Below are 24,299 nucleotides of genomic sequence, written 5' to 3' on the forward strand. Positions count from 1 at the left end.
TTTGGCTGCAGTGGGTCTTCGTTGCTGCACACAGGCTTTTTCTAGTTGCGGCAAGCTGGGGCTACTCTTCGTTTCAGTGCGTGGGCTTCTCAGTGTGGTGGCTTCTTTTGTTGCGGAGCAGGGGCTCTAGATGCATGGGCATCAGTAGTTGTGGCTCGCGGGCTCTAGAGTGCAGGCTCAGTAGTTGTGGCGCACAGGCTTAGTTGCTCCATGGCATGTGGGATATTCCCAGACCAGGGATGGAACCCGTGTCCCCTGCATTGGCAGGCAGATTCTTAACTACTGTGCCACCAGGGAAGTCCCCCAGCTGTAAAGTTATGTGCAGATTTTTGTCTGCAGAGGGGTGGCGCCCTAACCCTCATGTAAAGTGGTCAACTATAGGTAATTTACCAAGTGGGAAAAACCAGACTTTTCATATAAAAGGACAGCATTTTGCTTAATTTCTCCCAAAGTATACTTGATTAACAAAATTTAAATGACTGAGATTTTAGTTCAAGGGTTTTATTTGTTTGTTTGTTCATTAAAACTGTTGCATTTATCTTGCTAGTGGCATTCTGGGACTCGCCTTGGATGACTTCTCCATTACTGTTTTGGACATAGAAACTAGGAAGATTGTCAGAGAGTTTTCTGGACACCAAGGCCAAATAAATGACATGGTAAAACAAACTTTATATGTTTAAATAAAACTTGATTCATTTCTATTTCTGTTTAGGTTTAAAAAGTTCAGATAATTGAAATTTATCTTTTAATAGCATTAAACTCATCATATGAGGAGATGTTCAAAATAAATAATTAGGAGACTAATTTTCAAAAAAGATTTTTAAGGAAAATTTAGAATTAAAAGAAGTTTAATATTTTAATATTTCTCAGGAAGTTAATGCCATTAAAGTATAAATCCCAGAGTTGATTTTTTTCTCTTTAAACAAGGCCAGAATATACTTTGGAGAGTGAATCATTGAAACATAAGTGTATCATTTTTGACTTAATACTAAACTAAGTTGAGAGAACTCATTTCTGTTTTTCTACATTCATAATGAATTAATAGGAGACCTGGAATATCTGATTCTTGGTTCATTCTAGTTTAGTGTTATTTCTACAGTTTATATATCTTAACTTCAAAAGAGTTTAATTAATAAAAATGTGTTTTAACTTACTATTATGTTGTTATAGTGAGAAATATGGTAATAAGTACTCGTTGAAAAAATGTAAGTTGAAGACTTTGCATCAACTGCAGATACCTTTATTTACTTGAAACAGAAAAAATAAAATAAAATAAAATCCTACATAGTGACACTTCCAACAGCTACTTTTACTTATCAGTTCTCACACCAAAAATCTGAATTTGCAATGTTTATCCCCATTTCCTTAAAAATCAGGGGTGGGGGGTTAATGGTCGGGCAATTGTGTTATTCTGCAGATAAAAGATTGGCAGAACTACCCATCAACAGAATTTGTTGTGACAGCATCTATAGAAATGGTGGGAGTGGAGTAATTTTGATGAAATTGCATTTTTGAAAACATCTGTCAATGCCATCTTGCTCTTCCTATTTCTTTCCTTTTCAAACTTTACTTTCGAGTTATATGTCTGGAGTTTCCCCTAGTCAATAACAAATTACTCCTGTTCCGTTAAACCTATGAGCATTTATACATGACTTCACCTATCAAAGTCATTTTCCTATACTTTATTATCTGCACTTTCCTTCTGTAAATTGAGTTCTCTGCACCTTAAGGTTAGAGTTTCCACAGTATCATCGCAGCCCCATGACCAAGTTGGAGTTCACTTATCCCACTCTTATTTGCTAATATGGATGGTCATAATCCCTATGGTGTGTTTACACTCCTGGATGAACAATCTACTACCATTATAAACATTAAAGTTTTTCCTTTTGGGTCTTCTTTTACATTTGACTTGGTTTAAAGCTCATGTGCTGCAGGCAGAGAGCTATTATTTTTCCATTTTTATCTACAGAGAAGATATAACTTCTTCATGGTGGCATAAGTAGTTTATTATTTAAATTTATTTTGAAAATCTGATTTTTGTGGTTTTAATTTATACTTTGGAAATAAAACATCATTAAGGAAGAAAACACTTTTAACTGAATCTATAAGTACAAGCAGAAGGACTTCTTTAGTAACTTCACTATATTAAGAGAATTTGCATTCTTCAAAATCATTCTTAGAAAGCCATTCTAATATATAGAACCTTTTCAAGGAAATGGAGCTTTTGTTGCTTTCACAGATATTTTATTATTGAAATTAGGCTCACAAAATATTTCTAATAGAATGTTCTCAGAACAGCAGTTTTATGTTAAAAACAATTAGTAGTCAAACAGTTTGTTAACTGTCTATAAATATAGGAGATTATGGAGTAGAAATTGAAAATTGGGTGAAACTGTTCTTTTTTTTTTTTTTTTTGTGGTACGCGGGCCTCTCACTGTTGTGGCCTCTCCCGTTGTGGAGCACAGGCTCCGGACGCGCAGGCTCAGCGGCCATGGCTCACAGACCCAGCCGCTCCACAGCATGTGGGATCTTCCCGGACCGGGGCACGAACCCATGTCCCCTGCATCGGCAGGCGGACTCTCAACCACTGCGCCACCAGGGAAGCCCGAAACTGTTCATTTTTAAAACTTTTTATAATTCATGTAAAAGCTTAGTCCTTAGCTGTATCCAAATAGGTGGTATATAAGATGGTATTTTATGTAATAAGATGTAAGTTTTATACTTCAAACATTTTTTAATGAAGCATGCATTATCTTTTCATTTCTTGTATTCTTTAAGCTGTTAAATATAGACACAAACATACATACAGAAATACATACATATACATACGCACACATATATTTATATATGCATTCTTTTTTTTTTTTTTTTTTTTAATTTAAAGGCTTTCAGTCCTGATGGTCGTTGGTTAATAAGTGCTTCAATGGATTGCTCTATTAGAACTTGGGACCTTCCATCTGGGTGGTGAGTTTTTAAATCTCTAACCTTATCAGAGGTTTTCTCATTCATTGTCATTACATGTGACTTTTACCTGTTGTTAATGGATTATGTACTTTTTGAATGTGAATATGTTTGGGGATTTTTCTAACCTGACTATATTTTATCCTTGGAGTGTTTTTGATCTCAAACAGCAGAGATTAGTGCCATAAAAGATAATAGAAAAATCCAACCTCTCAGGTTCTCTATTCCTGCAAAATTGAGATATAGAAGTGAGTTGCATAAACCTTAAGAAAGCACATTTGGCCTTTTTGATACTCCAAAGTAGAGACCATACTTTAGGAATACAAACTTTTATTTTGAGTATTTTTTTGTTTTTATTGTTGTTGTTGTTGATACTGAATTTAGTTAAGAGATCAGAACACTTTGCTTTGTGTGTATTATATATTTTCTGTCTCTAACATAATTCTTGACAAAAGACATTTAGATACCTTAAAGTAATGAAGACGTGTGTTTTAAGATTTGGGTAAAACCCAACAGTGTTCAGAAATCTGTCATAGATTAAAACTTGCTACTAAAACAGCACTTGAAGAAAAAACATTAATTCTGTTCAGTAATTTGAGAGAGAGAGTACTTTGTTGTTAAAAATTATGTAGGAATAGATACAATTTGAAATCATATCACTTAACCTAGAATTGCCTAGATTGAGTTTGAAAGGAGTGATGGGAAAAGAAACATACCATAAGGAAAGAGATACATGAGAAAGATGAGAAGGAAGCTAGTGCTTTTCAATCTTTTGAAATATTCCTAAACTAAGTTTTGTCCAATTCTCCTCTTCTTTCTCAGGAATTAGATAAGCTCATACCTGAAAGCAATTTGACCTTTAGAAAGGAAAAACCCTGATGTACTTATTTCCCTTTAAGTTTGATAAAGGAATGAGGCAGAGCTGTCTATACAGCATACATACTGGATTTGGAAATATGCACAGCAAGAGTGTCACTAATGGGTCCAACTCTAATAACTAGGGAATTTGGTCCACAGGTGTGTCTCTTTTGTACTTAAAATAGAGTAAAGCAAAATATAATTAGTTGCCTGTGTCCTTCAGCTTCAAAATGTTCACCTCAAGTTGGTACTTTCTTAATTAAAAAAAAAAACTTTTTTCTAAAGGTACCATTAGAAATATTGATTAGTCTTTTGCTTCTTGGACTTTTGCTTCTATCTAAAAGTGAACACTATAATTTGAATGACTTTACAGTAGGAAAGTTGTACAGAAAATAGAGTTGACACAATGCCCTTTTCATTTTCCTTTTTAGTAGTTTAAGTTCACGTTAGATGGGAGAGACAGGTTAATGTTCAGTAGTACTACATTGGCAAAATATTTTTTTTAAGTGGTAAGGTTTTTATGGAATGGAAGAATTAGGATCTGAAAGTAGCGTTCAAAGCCTTTGACTCAGTCTTTGACTCAGCATTAGCCTTTTTTGCTGAATTTCTTATTTTAGTAAAAAGATGAACAGATTCAAATCTGATAGATTTTCAACTCTGGTATCTTATTTTTCGGTGAACACAGGCGATTTTAAGTGAATACAGAAGCATTAAGCTGGGAGAAACACCAGAGCAAGAAGTGAGTCACATAGGGATTGTTAAAAGAAAATATAATGATTGGACCAAAGTGTATTTTTAATAAAGAAAAAACTACTTTTTTGGTTAAGATTTGAAGTGGAGCAAATGAGAAAGGTTGAAAAGCAGTATCATAAAACTGCTGCTGCCTAACTGCAGCCAAGCTAACATTTACCATGAGCTGCCAGGCACTTTATATGCTTTTATTTTTCATCTTTTCTCATATCCTATTAGGTATAGGTACTGTTTTTTAGTCCTCTTTTACAGATGAGGAAACAGAGGCTCAGAGAGAATTTAAGTGATTTGCCCAAGGCAACATAGTTTGTTAATGAGATTTTGCTGTAATAAGCATAGGGGAAAGACACTTCCCAATAGTTGTGATATCAGCCTTGCCTGGGTTGTGTCATATGTTCTAAGGATGATTTGGTTTTCTTGATGTAGAAGATAGTAAGGAAGTAAGGATCAGTATTTCATCATACAACCATAAGTAACTGTTGGGGTTTTTTGTTTTTGTTTTAATATTTATTTTTTTATTTTGTCTGTGCTGGGTCGTAGTTGCAGCACACGGGATCTTCACTGAGGCATATGGACTTCTTAGTTGCGGCATGCGGACTCTTAGTTGCAGCATGCATGCAGGATCTAGTTCCCCGACCAGGGATCAAACCCAGGCCCCCTGCATGGGGAACACAGTGTCTTACCCACTGGACCACCAGGGAAGTCCTCTGTTGGGTTTTTTGATTTCTCCTATTTTTTTTAAACATAATTAGTATGGCAACCTTTGGAGAGTCCTAGTTTTTTCTTCAGTAAGCAGTTTTATCATTTACATAACATGTTAAATATGTAAAGAATGAATATACTCATTATGAAGGCTAAAAAGTGATACATATGAGTATACCTTTGGTGTGTGTGGTAACATACAGATGTATCCATCTGGAATTGTGCCTATCTAAAACAAATTGCAGGGACTTACTTGGTGGTGCAGTGATTAAGAGTCCACCTGCCAATGCAAGGGACACGGGTTCAAGCCCTGGTCCAGAAAGATACCACATGCCGCGGAACAGCTAAGCCCACGCACCACAACTGCTGAGCCTGTGCTGTGGAGCCCGTGAGCCACAACTACTGGCTCACGCCCCACAGCTACTGAAGCCCGTGTGCCTAGAGCCCATGCTCCACAACAAGAGAAGCCACAGCAATGAGAAGCCTGCGCACAGCAACAAAGAGTAGCCCCCGCTTGCCGCAACTAGAGAAAGCCTGCATGCAGCAACGAAGACCCAATGCAGCCAAAAAAATTAATTATTAAAACAAATTGCATAGGTACTGAACTGTTTACTGTAAAGGTTTTTTTGTTTAAGTGCTGAAAATTTTCTTGTGTTTGTAGGATTCTCAGAGAAGCAGAGTTGAAATTTTTTTTAATTTCTTTTTTTTTAAATTTATTTATTTTTTTATTATTTTATTTTGATAAAATACCGCTTTAGCACAGGCTTAGCAGTTGTGGTGCATGGGCTTAGTTGCTCTGTGGCATGTGGGATCTTCCTGGATCAGGGATTGAAACCCGTGTCCCCTGCATTGGCAGGCAGATTCTTAACCACTGCACTACCAGGGAAGTCCCCAGAGTTGAAATTTTTTATCCCTGAAATTAATCTGTCATCCCCTACCACTACTACCTGTAACTTCTGGTTGCTTTTAATCTCCTAGAAGTTTAGGTTGAACTCTTGGGGGTGAGAAAAATATAAAATTAAATAGTTTTAATAGAATTTTGCATTTTTTTTCTGTCTCATCCCACTGACCTTGCTTTCTGAGGAGCATTACATGACAATAATTGCAGTAGAATATTGTTTTGCATTTCTCACTGAGGCAAAACTATCCCTTTATTCTATTCATTAAAGTTTCCTTTGTAAGGTGATTCCATCACTTTGGAGATTGAACATCTAGACATTCTCTGCATTTGTTTAGAATATAATCAGAAGTGGGTTAATGTTACCTCTGTTTATGAGGAGCTCTGTACTTGAAAATCTGATCCCTTAAAATGGGAATTTTTTTTCAGTTTTTCTCTCAAAAAACATAATTTACCTGAGACTTCATTTTGTAGGATTAGCAGGAGACTATATGGTAGTTAGGTCTGGGATTAAGCCTGTAGACTTAAGCTTTATGAACTAATTTGGCCATGTAAAATATGCTATGGATGTGGAAACGACCTTCCTCAGTTTGATGTTTTTACATAATGGAAGGCCAGCCTACCCACACACAACAGCTGTGGAAGTCACATTGCACAAAGAATTTGCCAAAGCAATTATAGTATCAAGTAAAATAAATTTGCTCAAGCAGTAGATTTCTCTTTTTAACAGATAGATTCTGAACCATGTTAGGGAGTTTCACCCCTCACACACTTACACTTGTAGTGAACAAATATTAAGACAAAGAAGAAATGGTAAGATCTGAAATTGCTGAGTTTAGGTTTAATCATCAGTGTACATGGAGATAAAGTTTCTGCTCTAGGTTGTTTGCATTAAATGAATTAACAAATAATTTTACAGTCTCTGGTATATAATAAGTGTTTAGCAAACGTCCTTCTCCCCAATTCCTTTGATTCCCAAGAGCAGCTGTTCTTGTGAGTTTCCACAGAAGGGTTGAGCAGCCAGATTACTACTCACCTTTTTTCCCCATAAGTGAAAATTAAACATCAGTCATTGTCCTGAGCACACTTTGGTTTGTTTGTAGTGCTCCAAAATTTAGTCTTGTCCTTCTACCTTGCATTCAATAGTTAAGTTTCACATTGTTAATCACTATGTGCACACATTGAGAGAGATTTTATCATGGATAAGTCATTTAATGCTTCCACTGGAAAGTCTTCATTTTGAGCTGCTCAGAGTGTGCTTCATGAATCACCAGTGTAGGCATCTTTTGGGTGTGTGTGCTATCAAACTGTTGTACCTTTAGTTTCCGTAATGGTTTTACTGAGCTTATAGTGATTAAGTGTGCAGACTGCTTGGTGACAGATATGGCTTAGTTACTTTCTACCTTGAGCAAGTTTTTAAATCTTACTGGGCCTCATTTTTCTACTGTGTATAGTTAGGATGGATCTGCCTCATAGGGTTGTGAGGATTAAATTAGTAGGCACAAGTGCTCAGGATACTTCCTAGCATGCAGCACTAAAAAAAGTGTCAACCTGTCATTTGCTTTCTTGAAATAATTTGGTTTATTTAATGTAGATTCTGAGCTTCAGTCATCTTGCCATGCCGTCTCATGGATAATGTATTGGCTTCAGTGAGTAGTTTTTAAAACAGCCCTGATTAAAACCAGTATACTCCTCTTAAAGATACAAGGTATTCACACTCTTAACCAGCCTAAGAAGCCTCTTCTGCAAGATGCCAATGTGTTAGGCCTTTCTTTTGCTCCTTAAATTCACCTCGTTAAACTTCCTGCTTACACCATCCTAGTTCAAATCTTCACTGCTTGTTAGATGACTACTACCTTAATCTCACTGTTCTTTCTGTTCAGATATATTCTGCATTCTGCTAGCAGAAAGTGAAGATTGCAGCACTATCTGCTCAAAAGCCTGTAGTGACCTTCCATTTATTAAAAGACAAAAATAAACTCAGATGTTTGGTATTCAAGACTGCACTCCTCGCTAGACACTGTTTTCCCTCACCTTGCCCTCCACATTTCCCTCACCCAGAAGATGCTTTCTTTACCATCAACATCCATTGAATTCCTGTCCATTTGTAAGGCTCACCTCACACACTGTTTTCTGAGAAACTGTTCTGAGTCGTCTTCTTGAGTGTGATTGCTCCCTTTTCCTCCCCAATTTCAACCCCTGCTCACAGCTTTTTGAAGCTGTGAGACTAGTTTCTATAAGCTGCTTTATGGTTATGCTCTATAGACTGAATTTTCATGTTTCATAGATAGCATGGTTACCTATTTGAAAAACAGAATTGCTCAAATTTTTTTCTACTACCATTCTCTTATTATTTATAACGATTTTATTACTTTCTTCTATTGCCTACACCTTTTATTATTTTCACTGAAATAACAAATACAGGAGAGTACTGATAATCTATTTTAAATGTGTGACATCTTTAGAATTGTTTCCAAGTCTGCCAAAATGGCATTCCAGAAAAACAGCATTTCCTCCTGTATTCTCCTTGTTGTTGAAACTCTTTCTCCAGTTAACTGGTCTATTTAGTGCTCTGCTCTGGATCTTTCTCATTAAGGAGATTATTTTCACATAGTAACTTAGTTAACAAAGCTCTTTGTTAGTGATGACTTTCTGGTGTTGGTGATTTAAAAAAGAAAAAATTTCTGCATCTTTTACCCTTTGTTTTTTTAGCAAAAATGTATTTTGTGAATTATATTCTTTTTGGTAGAGTTCAAATATTTTAACATCTTGATTCTTTCTATAGCCTTATAGACAGCTTTTTGTTGGACTCAGCTCCTCTTAATGTTACTATGTCCCCTACTGGAGACTTTCTGGCCACTTCCCATGTAGACCACCTTGGAATTTATCTATGGTAAGTTCTTGTATACAGTTCTCTTTGGGGTAAGAAGGAAAAGGAAGATGATATTGTCAGACAATCATAGTTTCTAACATTGCCCTTTAGGGTTTTTTTTAACTTATAAAATGGAAATGTCACATAGTTCACCCTAAGTCTATGACTAAGTCAACATCTGCTTGATAATTTAGATAGCTTTGCTCAAGTGTGTATTCTAAACCACATGATTGATTTTTATCTGTTATACTATTTGGCTTTTATTTGCGGAAAGGATAAGTGAGTTTAAAAATCTTAGAAAAGGGATATCCCCAGCCAGGCTGGTCTTCCTGCCACAGCCTCAATACCCCTTTATGACCTTGGCTAGTCACTTCTGAACTTCAGACTCCTTTATCTATAAATTAAGGCATAAGTGTGGGCAGAATGCTTTCTAAGATTCATTTTAGTTGCATAACTTTTCATAGCCATGTACAGATCTTTATGGTGGTCTTCTAATGGTGATGAACATAGAAGAGTTCAAAATAAATGATCCATTATCTGGGTTTAGAAAATTTTTCGTTTGTTTTCTGAGTTTAGATGCCTAATTCTTTTAACTCTTATTATTGAGGAAGAGGAAAAAATGAATTCCTTTTCTAATTACAAGATTTTCTAATTGGCTTTTTAGGATATGAAAGTAAATTCACTATATAATAGAAATAGATTCTGGCCATCTTAATAAGCAAAATGGAGTATCTCCTGGAATCTTTGAGGCTTGAACAATCAAGACAAGAGAAGAATGGTAGCTGTGGTACCTCAGCAGCAAGAGCATATAGTTCAGCTATTAACTCAGAATCTGATATTTCCAATTTTTATTTTCCATTCCAGATTCATTATGTTTGGGAGACAGAATCTGATTAGCCCACTTTGGGACAGGTATCCACATCTTGATTAGTCATCCAAGGCCATGGTGCAGGGTCAGGTAGCACTTAGAGGACCATTCTAGAAAGGAGAAATCCATGACTGTTCAGCAACCCCCCAAGAATCTGATCAGCATATTCTCTCTCTGACTTAATTCTCTCAGTCCATCTTTACTTCATTTATAATTTCCTTATATGAAGGTTGCCATTTGTCAAAGCAATATAAATATATGGATGTTACGTTACCTTATAAAAGTATTAGCCATTACTGATCTCTCAAATAAATATTGGGTTGGCCAAAAGTGCCTTCAGTTTTTACGTAAAAATAAAAGACACATTTTTCATTTTTTACCAGGAACTTTATTGAACAATGTATTCACCCTTTTGTTCCACTACCTTCTGCCATTTTTCAGGCAGCTTCCTAATTCCACCTTCCCAAAGCTTTTTATCTTTTTGAGCAAAGAATTGTTCCAGGTGCCTTTTCAGTCTTTCAAGGAATTGAAATTTTTTCCATTAAGAGAATTTTGTAAAGACCGAAATAAATGGAACTCCAAAGGTGCATTGTCTGGTGAATACGGCGGATGAATCAGAACTTCTCAGCCAAGCTGTAACAGTTTTTGCTGGTCATCAAAGAAACAAATGCGGTCTTGCATTATCCTGATGGAAGATTATGTGTTTTCTGTTGACTAATTCTGGATGCTTTTCGTCAAGTGCTGCTTTCAGTTGGTCTAACTGGGAGCAGTACTTGTTGGAATCAATTGTTTGGTTTCCTGGAAGGAGCTCATAATAGAGGACTCCCTTCCATTCCCACCATATATACAACATCACCTTTGGATGAAGACCGGCCTTTGGTGTGGTTGGTGGTGGTTCATTTCACTTGCCCCACGATCTCTTCCGTTCCACATTATTGTACACTTCCACTTTTCATCGCCCGTCACAATTTGTTTTAAAAACGGAATGCTTTTAAAATGTTTTATGTTTAAGTAGAGAATCGCATGCGGAAATACGATCAAGGTTTTTTTCGCTTCACTTACATGGAACAGAAACATCAAAGCAATTAACATAACCAAGCTGGTGAAAATGATTTTCAACGCTTGATTTGGACATTTTGAGTATGTTGGCCATCTCCTGCTTAGTATAACGTTGACTGTCCTCAATTAATGTCTCTATTTGATCGCTATCAACTTTAACTGGTCCACCTGACAGTGGGGCATCGTCCAGCAAGAAATCTCCAGCACAGAACTTCGCAAACCACTTTTGACACGTTCTATCAGTCAAGGCACCTTCTCCATACACTGTGCAAATCTTTTTTTGCATTTTGGTTGCATTTTTACCTTTCTTGAAATAATAAAGCATAATATGCCAAAAATGTTGCTTTTTTTCTTCCATTTTCAATATTAAAATGGCTACACGAAAATTCACCAATTTGCTAAGTCTTTTTTTAAATGCACGCTGATATGACAGCTGTCACATACAATCTAACAAAATTGTTTCCAATGAAGCTGAAGACAACTAAGTGTTTCTAGAGCCATCTTAGGGGAGAAAACGAACGAAGCTTTTGGCCACCCCAATAGTTTTTTGTGCTACATTAGAAATAAAGACTCCATTAATAATGTGTATGCACATCTTTCTTGTGATGACATCTATGATATGAATCAGCATTTTCAAATTAATACTATTTTTGAGATCTTTTTTTAACTTACAAGTGATCAGAATTTATAGCCAAGTTCAAGATTGTGGAGATTATTACCAGTAATTGAAGTTTCCTTGAACATATTTTTATGTTTTACAATATTGCTTATGTTTTTGTTTCTCAGGTCCAATATTTCCCTGTATTCAGTTGTTTCATTACGGCCACTTCCCACAGATTATGTTCCTTCAGTAGTGATGCTTCCTGGTACTTGTCAAACCCAAGGTACTCACAAAATAGTAAAGTAGTTTTTGAAGTGTAATATAATAAACCTAACGTGCAGGATATTGCTACTGAAGGCAAAATTTAATGCATTCAATCAAAGTATTTTTAGCTTATATGAAATATTTTGAATGACTTCATGAATTTATGCAAAGGTATAATTGATGTGGTATTGATATCAAATAGTATACCAGTGGAGAAATGTTTTGAGTCTGGTGATGGGAACTGTAGTTAATATGAGAAAATAAGATGAATTAAATAAATAGAAAGATTTTACAAGGCTATATTGAGTGAACATGTTATGAAATACTAATGGAACTAATTTGCTTTTATATGATAAAAATCTCATCCAGCATTAATTTGTTTTACCTGAAAATTTTTTGTTTTAAGATGTAGAATTATCAGAAGAAACCATAGAACCAAGTGATGAAATGATAGAGTATGACTCCCCAGAACAGTTGAATGAGCAGCTGGTGACTCTGTCACTCCTTCCTGAATCCCGGTGGAAAAATCTTCTTAATCTTGATGTTATTAAGGTAATACTATAGTACACTTAATATTGGCCCCTAAAGACACATTCCAAAAGTATTTTCTTTAGTAGAGATAGCTTCCCTTACTTTGAGGGCTTTAGGAGGAGCAGGTGATGCCTAAGGTAGTAAAGAGAATACCGTTTGGTTAAATGCTGTTTAATCTAGTATGATTATCGCAAGATTTTCTCTCTCTATATATATCAACTTTGAGGGCAATCAAGGACCTTTGGATATAGCAAAAGTATAGCCTGCAACTACAGAGCTATTAGAAATTGGATGTTTTAAGCCCAGCCTAATAAATTACTTTTTTAACTTCTGAAATAAGAAAAAAAAAATTGCCATAATGTGTGATGTTTCTATTCCTAGACATTTTGGGGATTAGAATACTTTCACTGGTCTTTTTAAAAGTAAGCTTCAGTCACCCTTTATCATACCACACCCTGCTCTGACAGCTATAAGAAGATTTGCTGTTGGGTTCAGGCACATAATTTAATATGAACTAGGTACTGGGTAGTGTCCTGAGACAGCAGTGGAAAAAAACTTAGGCCCTTTGTCCTTGAGGAGTTTACAATTTTACATTAAAAATGGACAATTATGGCATAAATTAATTTTTTAAAAGCATGTTTCATGACCCCTATTTGTGAGTAGCAAAAGCAATTGAAAGGTATAGACTAGAGTAGAAAATTTCAGAGACTATCCTCTGATAATTAGGGTAAGTATTGTTTTATGAAATGCATACAGTCACCAGAGGTTATGTGTGTACTAAGTCACATTAAGGGCTGGCATTAAAAAAAGTGTAAGGAACACTGACATAACTATGACAAGGTGCAGCAAGTATTTTTGTAACTAATAACAACACAAGAAAAGTTGTGTGTGTCTTGGGTAAGAAAAGAGAGAGGTTTTCACATGTTAATTTGACTCACAGAATTTAAAAGTGCTTCTTTTTACTTGCTCACTTTTTGAAAGATTGGGCATCAGCATAAACGTATGTTGTCCAGGCACATAATTATGAAATCTCTCCATTATGTTGTCTAGTTTGTCAACCGTAAAGGGACTACTTTATGGAATAGCTTTAAAAGCAATACATTAAAAAGTACAAGTGGCTGAGTGTAAAGGGAGCAATTAGAGTAATGTCCAATTAATTGAGCTAAATTTGGGGGCCACTGCTTCTTGCTCAGATATAGTTTGTTCTGCATAAAAACATACAGAAACCTGAGTGAATGCTTTTTATGAAAGAAATATGCTAACACCTTCAATATTTTTATTTCCTTCTGAATGAAAGAGGTTAGAATTTTTATTTTTGTCCCGTGGGTAACTTTTCTGCGTTAGGTTTTCTTTATGAAATTAGGTGATCTCCACAGCCCTGTGGAACTTCTCCAAAGCCCTTTGTTTTTATTTACAACTCAGTGACTGTCTGCCTTCTAACTCAAGAACAATGAGTTAGAAGAGTAACTGTGACTTTTACTACACTTTCTACCATCACAAAGAAGGGCTGTGCTTTCATTGCTAGTGGCAGTGCTTGTCTGGCTTTCATGTAACAACTTTCTTTTATGCTGTGCCTCCAGGAGGCCACAAGTATCCCTGGCTTTCTTTCAAAAAGCAACTCCCCAGGGTTCCTAAAGAATGGAAGAGGAATAGTGTAAGGTAAAATTGTGCGACTCCTTTATTAGGCAGTTTACCATATGCTCCTGAGATGGTGATCTGTAACAATGTAGTCACCAAAACTGAATTCTGTCAGTGGGAATTCCAAGGGAGGTTTTCATGATAGAATTTTGCTAACACTTGAAATATTTTATAAATGAGCAACAGTATTCTCTTTTTAAAAGCACAAAGTACTAAGGAAAAATAAAAATTCCAACAAAATAGAAGAATGAGGGCCATGCTTCACAAAAAAATTTCACCAAATTACTTCTAATGGTGGAGTCTAACTCTGGCTCCAAATTTCTTTTGGAGAAAAGATATTTGAAAAACTGTTGAGCATTTATGTAAATTTTGCTTTCTAGCCCATTTTGCAGAAAAGGTGGTATTTCAGTATAAAAGAAGTTCAAAATTACTTGTTACTTTTTCACGTAAATATTCATGTTTCAGGAAAATGCGCTGTTTTTGCCTTAGAGCTTCTCCTGAACCCTGTCATTTTCCTTCTGCCTTATCAGCAAGAATACTGGAGGTTTGCACTGGGAATCCCAGTTTACGGATATCTGTGGTTTTGGTTGGTTGGGATTTTATTTTAGCATCCTAGTCTGAAAAAGTTTCATTCCTTTCTTTACTTTTTGGACTTTTTAAAAATTAAGTGGGAATTAAATACTTAATTACTTACTAGTCTTTTTTCCTTTTCTCATTTTCTCTTAATTAGAAAAAGAATAAACCAAAGGAACCACCGAAAGTACCCAAATCAGCACCGTTTTTTATTCCAACAGTTCCTGGCCTTGTACCCAGATATGCTGCACCTGAACAAAATAGTGATCCTCAACAGGTAAGAAGCAAATTGGAGGGAGCATTCTAAGTATATGGGGTGCGTATTTTGTGTTTTACATTTGTAGTTTTAACCAAGACCCAGTTTTACAGACACAGAGTAAATTACTGATAGCTTTTAATTATAAACTATAAATTTTTTGTTACATTTATGGTTTTTGAATAATGTGTTTTTGTTTTTGTTTAAGTCTAAAGTGGTAAATCTTGGAATTTTGGCTCAAAAATCAGATTTCTGCTTGAAACTTGAGGAAGGACTGGTAAATAATAAATGTAAGTTAAATTATAAAATATTGTACCAAGTATTTCAGTTTATTTTACTTTATATGAAGAAAATTGAGTGAAATATTAGATTTCTCAGTAGCTGAAAGTAAAAACCAGAAGGACTGAAATTTTGGTTTTAATCTTAAGTAGTTTTAGCTTTGTGTTATATTAAATGAGTGACATTAAACTCAGATGATATTGAGATTATAATAATCTTTTGAGAACCTTTCATTCTTTATGGAAAATTGGATTTTTTTTTTTGCTTTTGTTTTTACTTACAAATACAGTTTGCAATACAGTTTGCAATACAGCAGAGGCTTTTGTCTTAGATAATTTCAGATATTACCAAATTATCACATAAAAAGGTAATTTTAAAATTTATTGAGTGTTTTAATAGATTTAAACTTGGAAAGCTACAGACTGTAGCTAATAATGATAGTAAGAGCTGTAAGCAATTAACAAAAATCACATTCTCCTGTTTGACTTATCCTCTTGTTTTCTGATCCAAATGCTTTGTTTTCATACCACTGTCACTCGTGTGCACATTGGCAAAAGTCAAAGAATGGTACTGATGGCTAAAGAATAGCAGGATTAAACAGGGAGTAACTTGTTATATTTACGGGGGAACAAAGAAAAAAAGCACTACTATTTAATATATACTGAAAAACAGAAAATAAAACGTATTAGACTTTTGTCATTGGTGGTGTTCCTTTTCAGAAAGCTAAAAGCATAGTCATTGCCATTGTAATATCAAATACCTCGTATAAAAGTTATAAGTGTATAGAATATGTTTTCGTAGGATGCTTATGAAACAAGAGTGCTTACTTCTAGGGAAAAGAAGTAGATTTGGGGTGGGTAAGATTAAGGTGGAGTCTTTCCCCACACACATTTCTGTAGTGTTAATGTTTCTTAATAATCATGTGGTATTTTTATAATTTTTATAACAATAGAAAGAAAAATAAATAAATTCCCTCACTTCATCTTGTTCCCAGTGGCAAATACTATTAATAACTTGGCGTATACCTCTATAGCCTTCTTACATTTGGATTTGTTCTGACTGATTCATGAGCATATTAAAATGTCTGTTGCTAGGTATTAATTAGATTTTAACAGCCTTAATAGGAAAAAAGCTTAAATTACTGAAAATGCAAAACAAAAATTAAGCCATAGGGCTTCCCTGGTGGCGCAGTTGTTGAGAGTCCGCCTGCCGATGCAGGGGACACGGGTTCGTGCCCCGGTCCGGGAGGATCCTGCATGCTGCGGAGAGGCTGGGCCCGTGAGCCATGGCCGCTGAGCCTGCGCGTCCGGAGCCTGTGCTCCGCAACGGGAGAGGCCACAACAGTGAGAGGCCTGCGTACCAGGAAAAAAAAAAAAAAAAAAAAAAAATTAAGCCATAGAAGTAATTTCTTGTGCAATTTAAGTATATGTTGGGTTTGAAATGTAAACTAGTTTCCTAAAAGAAATGACTGTAGATAATAACTGGATTCTTATTAAAACTTAATGTAGATGAAGCTGCTCTTAACCTTCTGAAAGAATTAGGCCCGTCAGGAATTGAAACAGAGCTGCGAAGTTTGTCTCCTGATGGTGGTGGTTCTGTAGAAGTTATGAAGAGCTTCTTGAAAATGATCGGGATGATGTTGGACAAAAAGCGTGACTTTGAGTTAGCCCAGGCATACCTTGCGTTGTTTTTAAAGGTAAGTCTAATATATAAAACAGTACTTCGCAGCTTGCCCTCCTCTAGAGTAGTGCTGTCTGACAGAACTTGCTGCAAAGATGGAAATGTTCCATAGCCACACTTACCGTGTGTGGCTACTGAGCACTTGAATTGTGGCTAATGGACTGAGAAACTGAATTTTTCACTTTATAGAAATTTAGTTAATTTAAATAGCTTCCTGTGTCTAGTGACTACCATACTGGATGGCTGGATAGTGCAGCAGCTTGTAATTGTTTTTTGTTGGCTTTTGTTTTTTAACACAATTTTGACTCAACCCCCTGACTTTTGTGTGTCATCCATTTGATCAGTATACTAAACTTAACTTTTTAATGTAGTTACATTTTGGCAGGGTTTTTTTTAATGATCATGAAGAGACTCAGGTTTTATGTTTATTTTTTGTTTTGTTTTTTCTACTGTTGAAATCAAAATATTTACTTCTATCCTGGTTGAAGGAGTTTCAAATGATTTGACAATGACAGTTGCTTTTATGACTAATATAATAGAGAACTCATGTTTATCTCAGTAGTATAATGTATTGAAGGAGGTAGATGATGCTGATTTTCAGTAATAGCAGATAAGATTCTTCATTTATCCCATAAATATCTAAAACAACTTTTCACTTGATCCAATTATTTTAAATTATTTGAAAAGTAGTATGTAGAATAAAAAAATAGAAATGCCATAAATTGTTTCTATATTCTTTCCCAAATTTACCTTCCTGAATATAAGTTTACTTAAATCTTTAGAAAATAAAGCAAAGGGCCCATAGGTCATTCATCAACAATGGGTTACTATGAAAGGAGAAACTTAAAAGAAGCACAGAAATACAGATTTAGTGTTAGAACTGGGACCTTGTTTCTGGATCTGTATCAGGACTGTCCTTATGTGGAGGAGAGTGATGACCACTTGAATTCTATTAAAAGAGTGACAGTACCATAAAGGAACTCATAATAGAGGAGAGGGAGATGGGAGATGGTAATAAACCAGCATTTAAGAAAAAAAATTAAGAATAGTACCTTCTGAGCTTCCTTGGTAAAACAGTTAAATCCAGAATAAACAAAATTTTAATTTTCTTAAATTAAATGTTCAACTATCGTTTTTCTTTTCAGTTACACCTTAAAATGCTTCCTTCAGAGCCAGTACTTCTAGAGGAAATGACTAAGTTGTCATCACAGTTGGAAGAAAACTGGATCCATTTACAATCACTCTTCAATCAAAGCATGTGTGTTTTAAATTACATTAAAAGTGCTTTGTTGTAAAAATAAACTTAGGTGACTAAATAAAGACTTTTATATTAAAGAGATCGAGTTTAATTTACAACCTTGTTATCCAAGTGTCAGTGTGAAAAGAAAATAAATGCCAGCACTACCAACTAATCCATCATTCTCCACTCTAAATGCTAAATACTTTCTTGAAATAAAATTATACCTATTTTTTGTTTTAAAGACATAAAGAATATTCTCAAATGATTTATTTTCTGAGTCTCTTCACATCAGTTACTTGGGTATGACTTCTTTTGAATTGTCATCACCAAGCTCATGTTTTTTGAATATTTGTAACATATGAGGTATGCTGGGTGTTTAATGTAGAATAATGCTGAACTAAACTGAAAACCAATACATAAAACAGTTATGAAAATGCCTTCATGTTATAAGGTAAAAAGGCATGTTTCCTTCCTTGGTGGCCTTTGATGAAAACATAGTTAGAGCCGGAAGGTGTGTCAGACAGTGCAGCCCTCTTGCATTGCAGAAGAGGAAACTGCTGAGGTCTGCTCAGGATCTCAGAAACAGATCCAGATTTTCTAACACTGGCCTAGTTAGTCTTCTCTACATTGTAGCCTTTCTAAAGGAACTTATTCTTTTATATGAGAGGCACTTTCACAAGGCAACTTGCTATAGGAGGCAGTTGAACAGATACCTAGGATAGGTGAGAGAAATTCAGAATTCCATTGAAGATATCCTTCAAAGGTTTTTCTTCCCCACTGATGACCTTTTCATTTGGGAAGAAACTGCTGACTGTACTTTTCTGTCATAACCATTGTGAAACCAGATAGTTCTGGTACTTTTTTTTCTCATCGTCATTTTTTTTGTGGTTCAAGATTTCAATATGTGAATTAAAAATAAGCAATTCTCAAAAGCACACTGTTCTAAAAACTTGTTAGTTTTTACACTCAAAAGTAGTGTCATTCGTAAAATTCAGCTCTTTGTATTTGAACACCAATACTATTTTATTCTAATTAGGATGTAGCTTTACAGAATAATCTCCAGAAGGAATAGTCTTCACAAGGAGATGATCAATGATAACTTTAATAAAGTGTTTTTGTTTAATGGTGAAAGGTAGAATTAGTAAATGGCTGAGGAAATAAGCCAATCTGGTTTGGTACTTTGTTCTTTTAGAAATGTATATAAACTTAATAAAATCATCGACTTAAATGTTAATAATGATTTAAGTTGTAACTTTAAAAACTGTATTTCCCCTTGCCCCAAATACTATATTCTAAAGATATGGCAAAATTTCAGTATACAATTATGTACTATGTGAAGACTGTAAATATCTAAAACAAGAGTTCTAAACTGAAATTGTATTGCTGTGACAAATCTTGAACTGAGCTTTCTTTTTCAGGTGAGAATAGAGGAGTTGAGTGTATTGTTTTTATTGGAGATAGCTTTAGATAGTATTAAAGCATCATTTTGGCAGGTAATCTTCTAAAACCTTTCCTGTATGTTTGCCATCGAGGAAGGGAGGGAGAAAAATACAAAGGATAATTTTTTGTGTATATTTTTTCTTAAAATGTATCATTCTGTGCATATTGCTTTTTCTTTACATTTTAAATTACAAATGTAGTATATGATTACATTATACTTGTAAAACCATCCAAGACAAGTCTATTTTTTATAGTCACCTTCAATCCCAATACCTTCCCTAGAAGTAACAGTTGTTAATTTTCCATCTAGACCTTTTTCTGTGAATGTATATACATGTTATGTATAGCTATAGGAAATAAAATGTATAGCTTCAGTTTTTACATAAATATATGTATATCATTCTGCAACTTTTCTATGTGATTTCTTAAGTATAATCTCACCTAATCTCACCTGTTTACATTTGTATAGTGTCCCACAAGCTATTTAGTCTATAATGGACACTAGGGTAGTTTCCCTTTCGTTTTTTTATTTATAAACAATGCTGAAAGAATGTCATCCTGTATGACTATGTGCATATAGGGATTTCTCTAGTGTATGCCTAAGCTTTGAATTGCTGGGCCAGAGTTAGGCAGTTTTAAAGAGATACTTCATTTGGCTTCCAAAATGACTGGTAGCAATTTACAGCTTCTCCTCAGCAAGGAATGAGCACCTGCTCCCCATATCCCTAAGGACATTTGATTTAGATTTTTAAAAATTTTTAAATTAATCGGTAAAAAATTACCATTTTTATTGTTTATATTAAAAAAAAATCTGACATTAGTGAAGATGGGCATCTTTTCATATATTTTAGACATGTGAATTGCCTTTTGCCAACACTGCTCATTTTTCTGTTGAATGTCTTTATCTCATGGATTTGTTAGGAGTTTTTCATATAGTTTGGATAGATACTAGTCTTTTATGACTGCTGCAATGTTTTCTCCCAGTTGGTCACTTAAGTCTTTAGCTTTACTTTTGGTGTCTCTTTTAAAGAGATGTTTTATATATAGTAAAGTTGGTAAGTATTTTTATGATTTTTATTTCAAAATATAGAGCATATTCTGTATTTTCTTTTAAGATAATTATGTATGCATCCAGATCTCCATCTGGAATTGATTTCTGTGAAGAGTGCAAGGAACAGAGCTACACTTATTCAAAAGTCCAAAAACCATTTGAAGTTCATTTTTACTGATTTGGGATGCTGTTTTATTATGTGTTAAATTCTCTAATTAAGGTATTTGATATTCCTAATAAATAATGCATTGCTTATAGTTTCTGGTATGTTTTCAGAGATGGGGGTAAAGCATTCCTAATGTTTTTCAAAATTTTTGGCTATTGGTGAGCATATCTTTTTGAAGTTTTAATTTTAGTTGCAGTAAATTTATAGTATTGATTTGAAAAGAATTACAGTTGACCCTTAAACAGGCGGGGTTACAGGTGCCAACCTTCCATGCAGTCAAAATTTGAGCATAATTTATAGTTGGCTCTCCATACCTGTGGTTTCTCCGTATCTGTGGTTCTGCATTGTGGATTCAACTAACTGCAGATTTTGTAGTACTGTAGTATATACTATTGAAAAAAAAACATGTATAAGTGAACCCACACAGTTCAAACCCATGTTCAAGGGTCAACCATACAATAGTATTTCTTTTTGAGAAAACTCTATATCTTCATTAAAGCAGGAGTGGGCTTCTCTTGATTTCATAAGATTTCTTTATATAATCATACATTTTTTTGACAGATTCTTTTCTGGGGATTTTATTTTTGTTGTTATAGTGAAATATACTTTTCCTAATATATTTTATAATTGGTTATTGCTGTCATGGTAAAAGCAATTTGCTTTTTATGTGTTGATCTTTTATGACACTGCAGAACTCTTAAAAGTTTGTCAGTATAGGGCTTCCCTGGTGGCACGGTGGTTGAGAGTCTGCCTGCCGATGCAGGGGACATGGGTTCGTGCCCCGGTCCAGGAAGATCCCACATGCCGCGGAGCGGCTAGGCCCGTGTGCCACAACTACTGAGCCTGCGCATCCGGAGCCTGTGCTCCGCAACGGGAAAGGCCACAACAGTGAGAGGCACACGTACCGCAAAAAAAAAAAAAAAAAAAAAGTTTGTCAGTATAGTCTTAGAAAATCCAAGAGAATCCCATCTTCTTCAATTGATTTGCCTTTATCTTCTACCCAGTATTCATATTTCACTTGTTTTTAGTTAGGATTGCTTTAGCAATCTGGCACAGAATGTTGGATACTAGCAGTGCTTAGCAGAGATTTTTGTGTTGTTACTGACTTGAGTGGAAATGCTTTTAGTGTTCCATCATTAAGGATAATGTATGCTCTGAATTTCTGGTAGATATCCTTGGTTAAGTTCTACTTTATTATTAATTTGCTACTTTAAAAAATTTAAACTAGAGGTATAGAATTTTATCAAGTGATTTTTTTCAGCATATATTGGAAAATCAATATCTTTAATTGTTGTAACTGGTGAATTTTATTCAAAGATTTCTAACACTGAGTCATTTTTATTTCTGGAATAGAACTTTTTATAAGTGAGATGAAACTGGTGCACTTGTTTGCTTCATGGAATTCAGCTATCCTTGATATATTTTTTTAAACTTGGATAGTCAAAAGGGAAAAAAGCCTTGCATAAAGTCTTTATTATATGGTGATTTTTACCTACTTAATTTTTTCTGTGGTTACTGAACTAATTGGACTTCCTGTCTCTTCTCAAGCCAATGTTGGTAAACTATATTTTCCTTACAAATCATGACTTTAATCTAGATTTTCAAATTTATTAGTGTAAATTATATTAGGATTATGCCTTTTTATTAATTACTAGGTTGCAAGTGACCAAAACCTAACTCAAATACATGAGTATCTGCAAAGTCCTGGGATAAAAATTGGCTTTACCTATTGATGGATCCATGGGTTCCATACGAATTAGTCCCTTTCTCCATCTCTCCTTTTTATTCTCATTATGGTTAACTGTTCAGTTAAGATCTCTCTTCATTCCCTGATTCATCAGATATTTATTGAGAACTTAGTATGTGCCAGCATCTTATTTGTGCTGGGAATATAAGCGTTCAAAACTGGAAAAAATACAGCTGCCAGCAGCCCTGAATTTACATATTTTCCACTTAAACTAATTAGAAAGTGATTATCTAACAAATCCTGAAATAGAATTTCAATGAGCCTACTTAAACTTTGAACCATAGTTAAGGGTGACTGTATGGTGATATATTTAGGCAGAGGGAGAGAGGCCTGTAATAGATCACAGTTTTCCATGACTGTGGGTGACATTTGGAGAGCTCTGAACTTTCCACCTGTTCACGAGAGGAACGAGGGAGAGCTGAGAGTATAGTGTCCACAGGCTGGCTGCAGAGCCACTGTGACACAGTGAGCCATGACCCCATAGCAGAGTGTAACCACCATCCTAGCCCAGGGTGCAGCTGGAAGCCTAGCTGCGACTTAAGGCACAGGCTAAATGGGATGACAGTGGTGGGTGGAGGGAGGAGGAGAGGATCTGGCAACACAGAAGGCTTTTATCCACATGCCATCTTGGAAAGGAGAAGGGAGTGGATTGAACCACTGAGAAGAAAGCAAGCCTTAGTGGATAATTTGAAAATAAAATTTCACAAAATGTGTATTCAAAAGAGCCTAAACTAATGTGAAAGACACTGAGATACTTTTTATTTGGTTAATTTGTTTCCCCATCCCCCAAATCCAGTGGCATGACGGTTTAGGATGAAATTCAGAATTCTGTGGGATGTTTTTCAGTGTCTGTACTGTAGGCTGAATTTCCAATTCCAATTATGCTAATTTCCAATTACAGCTGAATTCTACTAAATATCTCTAAAGGAGTACATAAAATATTCATTAGTTTTCATCTCCATTTTTTAAAAAGTGATTTATCTACACAGACATGCAGATAACAATGATTTAATGTTCATGGGAAAAAATAAGAATGGCACAAATCCTAGACAAATAATTTTTAGCAATATCATTTATTTTCTATTACAGCCAGGAATGTATATTTCAAATCAAAGGTTTTGTTACCATTTTAATTTTTTCCACTGTCTCTGACTAACCAGTTCCAACTTATTTTGGCTCTTTTTCCCTACCCGAACTTTCCCAGTCTGGCCTCTGTCCCATAACTCTGGCTTTGTTTCCTCACTCCTGGTCGCACCCTGCTGTCTAGAGTAAATATTGTGCAAGCACAGTGGCCGAATTAGTGGCAGGTGCGAGGATTTTCCGGCCTGGATTCACCTTGCCCTGTTGATTGAGTCTCTTAGGCAGTATAACATACGAAAAGGTGACAGCCTCCCCACCCAACACAGTGTTTCGCTCCTTCCTTCAGTCACTGACTTACTCATTCTGCCTCATCAAATGCAACTCACTTAGCACCTACTCTGTCTCAGGTGCTGTTTTATGCTCTTGAAATACTTCAGAAAACAAAACATACAAGGACTCTGGTCCTTGTGAAGCTGAGTTTTAACTCACCATTCTTTCAAAAGCTCTTGGTTGGCCATTTTCCTTTGCTCTCTTTTAGCGCAAAGACAAAAGAGATCGTTTCTAAGCCTCTACGCTTCGCAAAACCAGCGACTGCCCGGAGTTTGTTACAAAGCGCGGGCCCCGTGTGCGTGCGTGCGTGCGTGCGTGCGTGCGTGCGTGCGTGCGTGTCTGACGACAGAAGGTCTCAAGCAGCTTCTAAGCGTGCGAGATACCTACGTGAGAGAGAGGACGACGTGAGGAAACGTCTGCTTGCTGTTTCGCTGCGGTTCTTTTTTAACAAAGGA

At 35.4% G+C, this 24,299-nt stretch overlaps 1 protein-coding gene across 1 annotated transcript in view; it reads left to right on the forward strand.

Annotated features, from left to right (window-relative positions):
- WDR36 (WD repeat domain 36) overlaps window positions 1–18,125 on the forward strand; it is a 38,158-nt gene extending 20,033 nt beyond the window's left edge. The window contains exons 15-23 of the mRNA XM_060091841.1: window positions 548–656; window positions 2,885–2,964; window positions 8,955–9,062; window positions 11,755–11,852; window positions 12,240–12,385; window positions 14,733–14,852; window positions 15,040–15,121; window positions 16,619–16,806; window positions 17,936–18,125. Coding sequence (XP_059947824.1) covers window positions 548–656; window positions 2,885–2,964; window positions 8,955–9,062; window positions 11,755–11,852; window positions 12,240–12,385; window positions 14,733–14,852; window positions 15,040–15,121; window positions 16,619–16,806; window positions 17,936–18,085 — 1,081 coding nt within the window. The 3' untranslated portion in view covers window positions 18,086–18,125. The remainder of the gene's footprint in view (window positions 1–547; window positions 657–2,884; window positions 2,965–8,954; window positions 9,063–11,754; window positions 11,853–12,239; window positions 12,386–14,732; window positions 14,853–15,039; window positions 15,122–16,618; window positions 16,807–17,935) is intronic.
- Window positions 18,126–24,299: the final 6,174 nt, after the last annotated feature.

The sequence above is a fragment of the Mesoplodon densirostris genome, chromosome 3, assembly GCF_025265405.1.
Source record: "Mesoplodon densirostris isolate mMesDen1 chromosome 3, mMesDen1 primary haplotype, whole genome shotgun sequence".
Taxonomy (NCBI): Eukaryota; Metazoa; Chordata; class Mammalia; order Artiodactyla; family Ziphiidae; genus Mesoplodon; species Mesoplodon densirostris.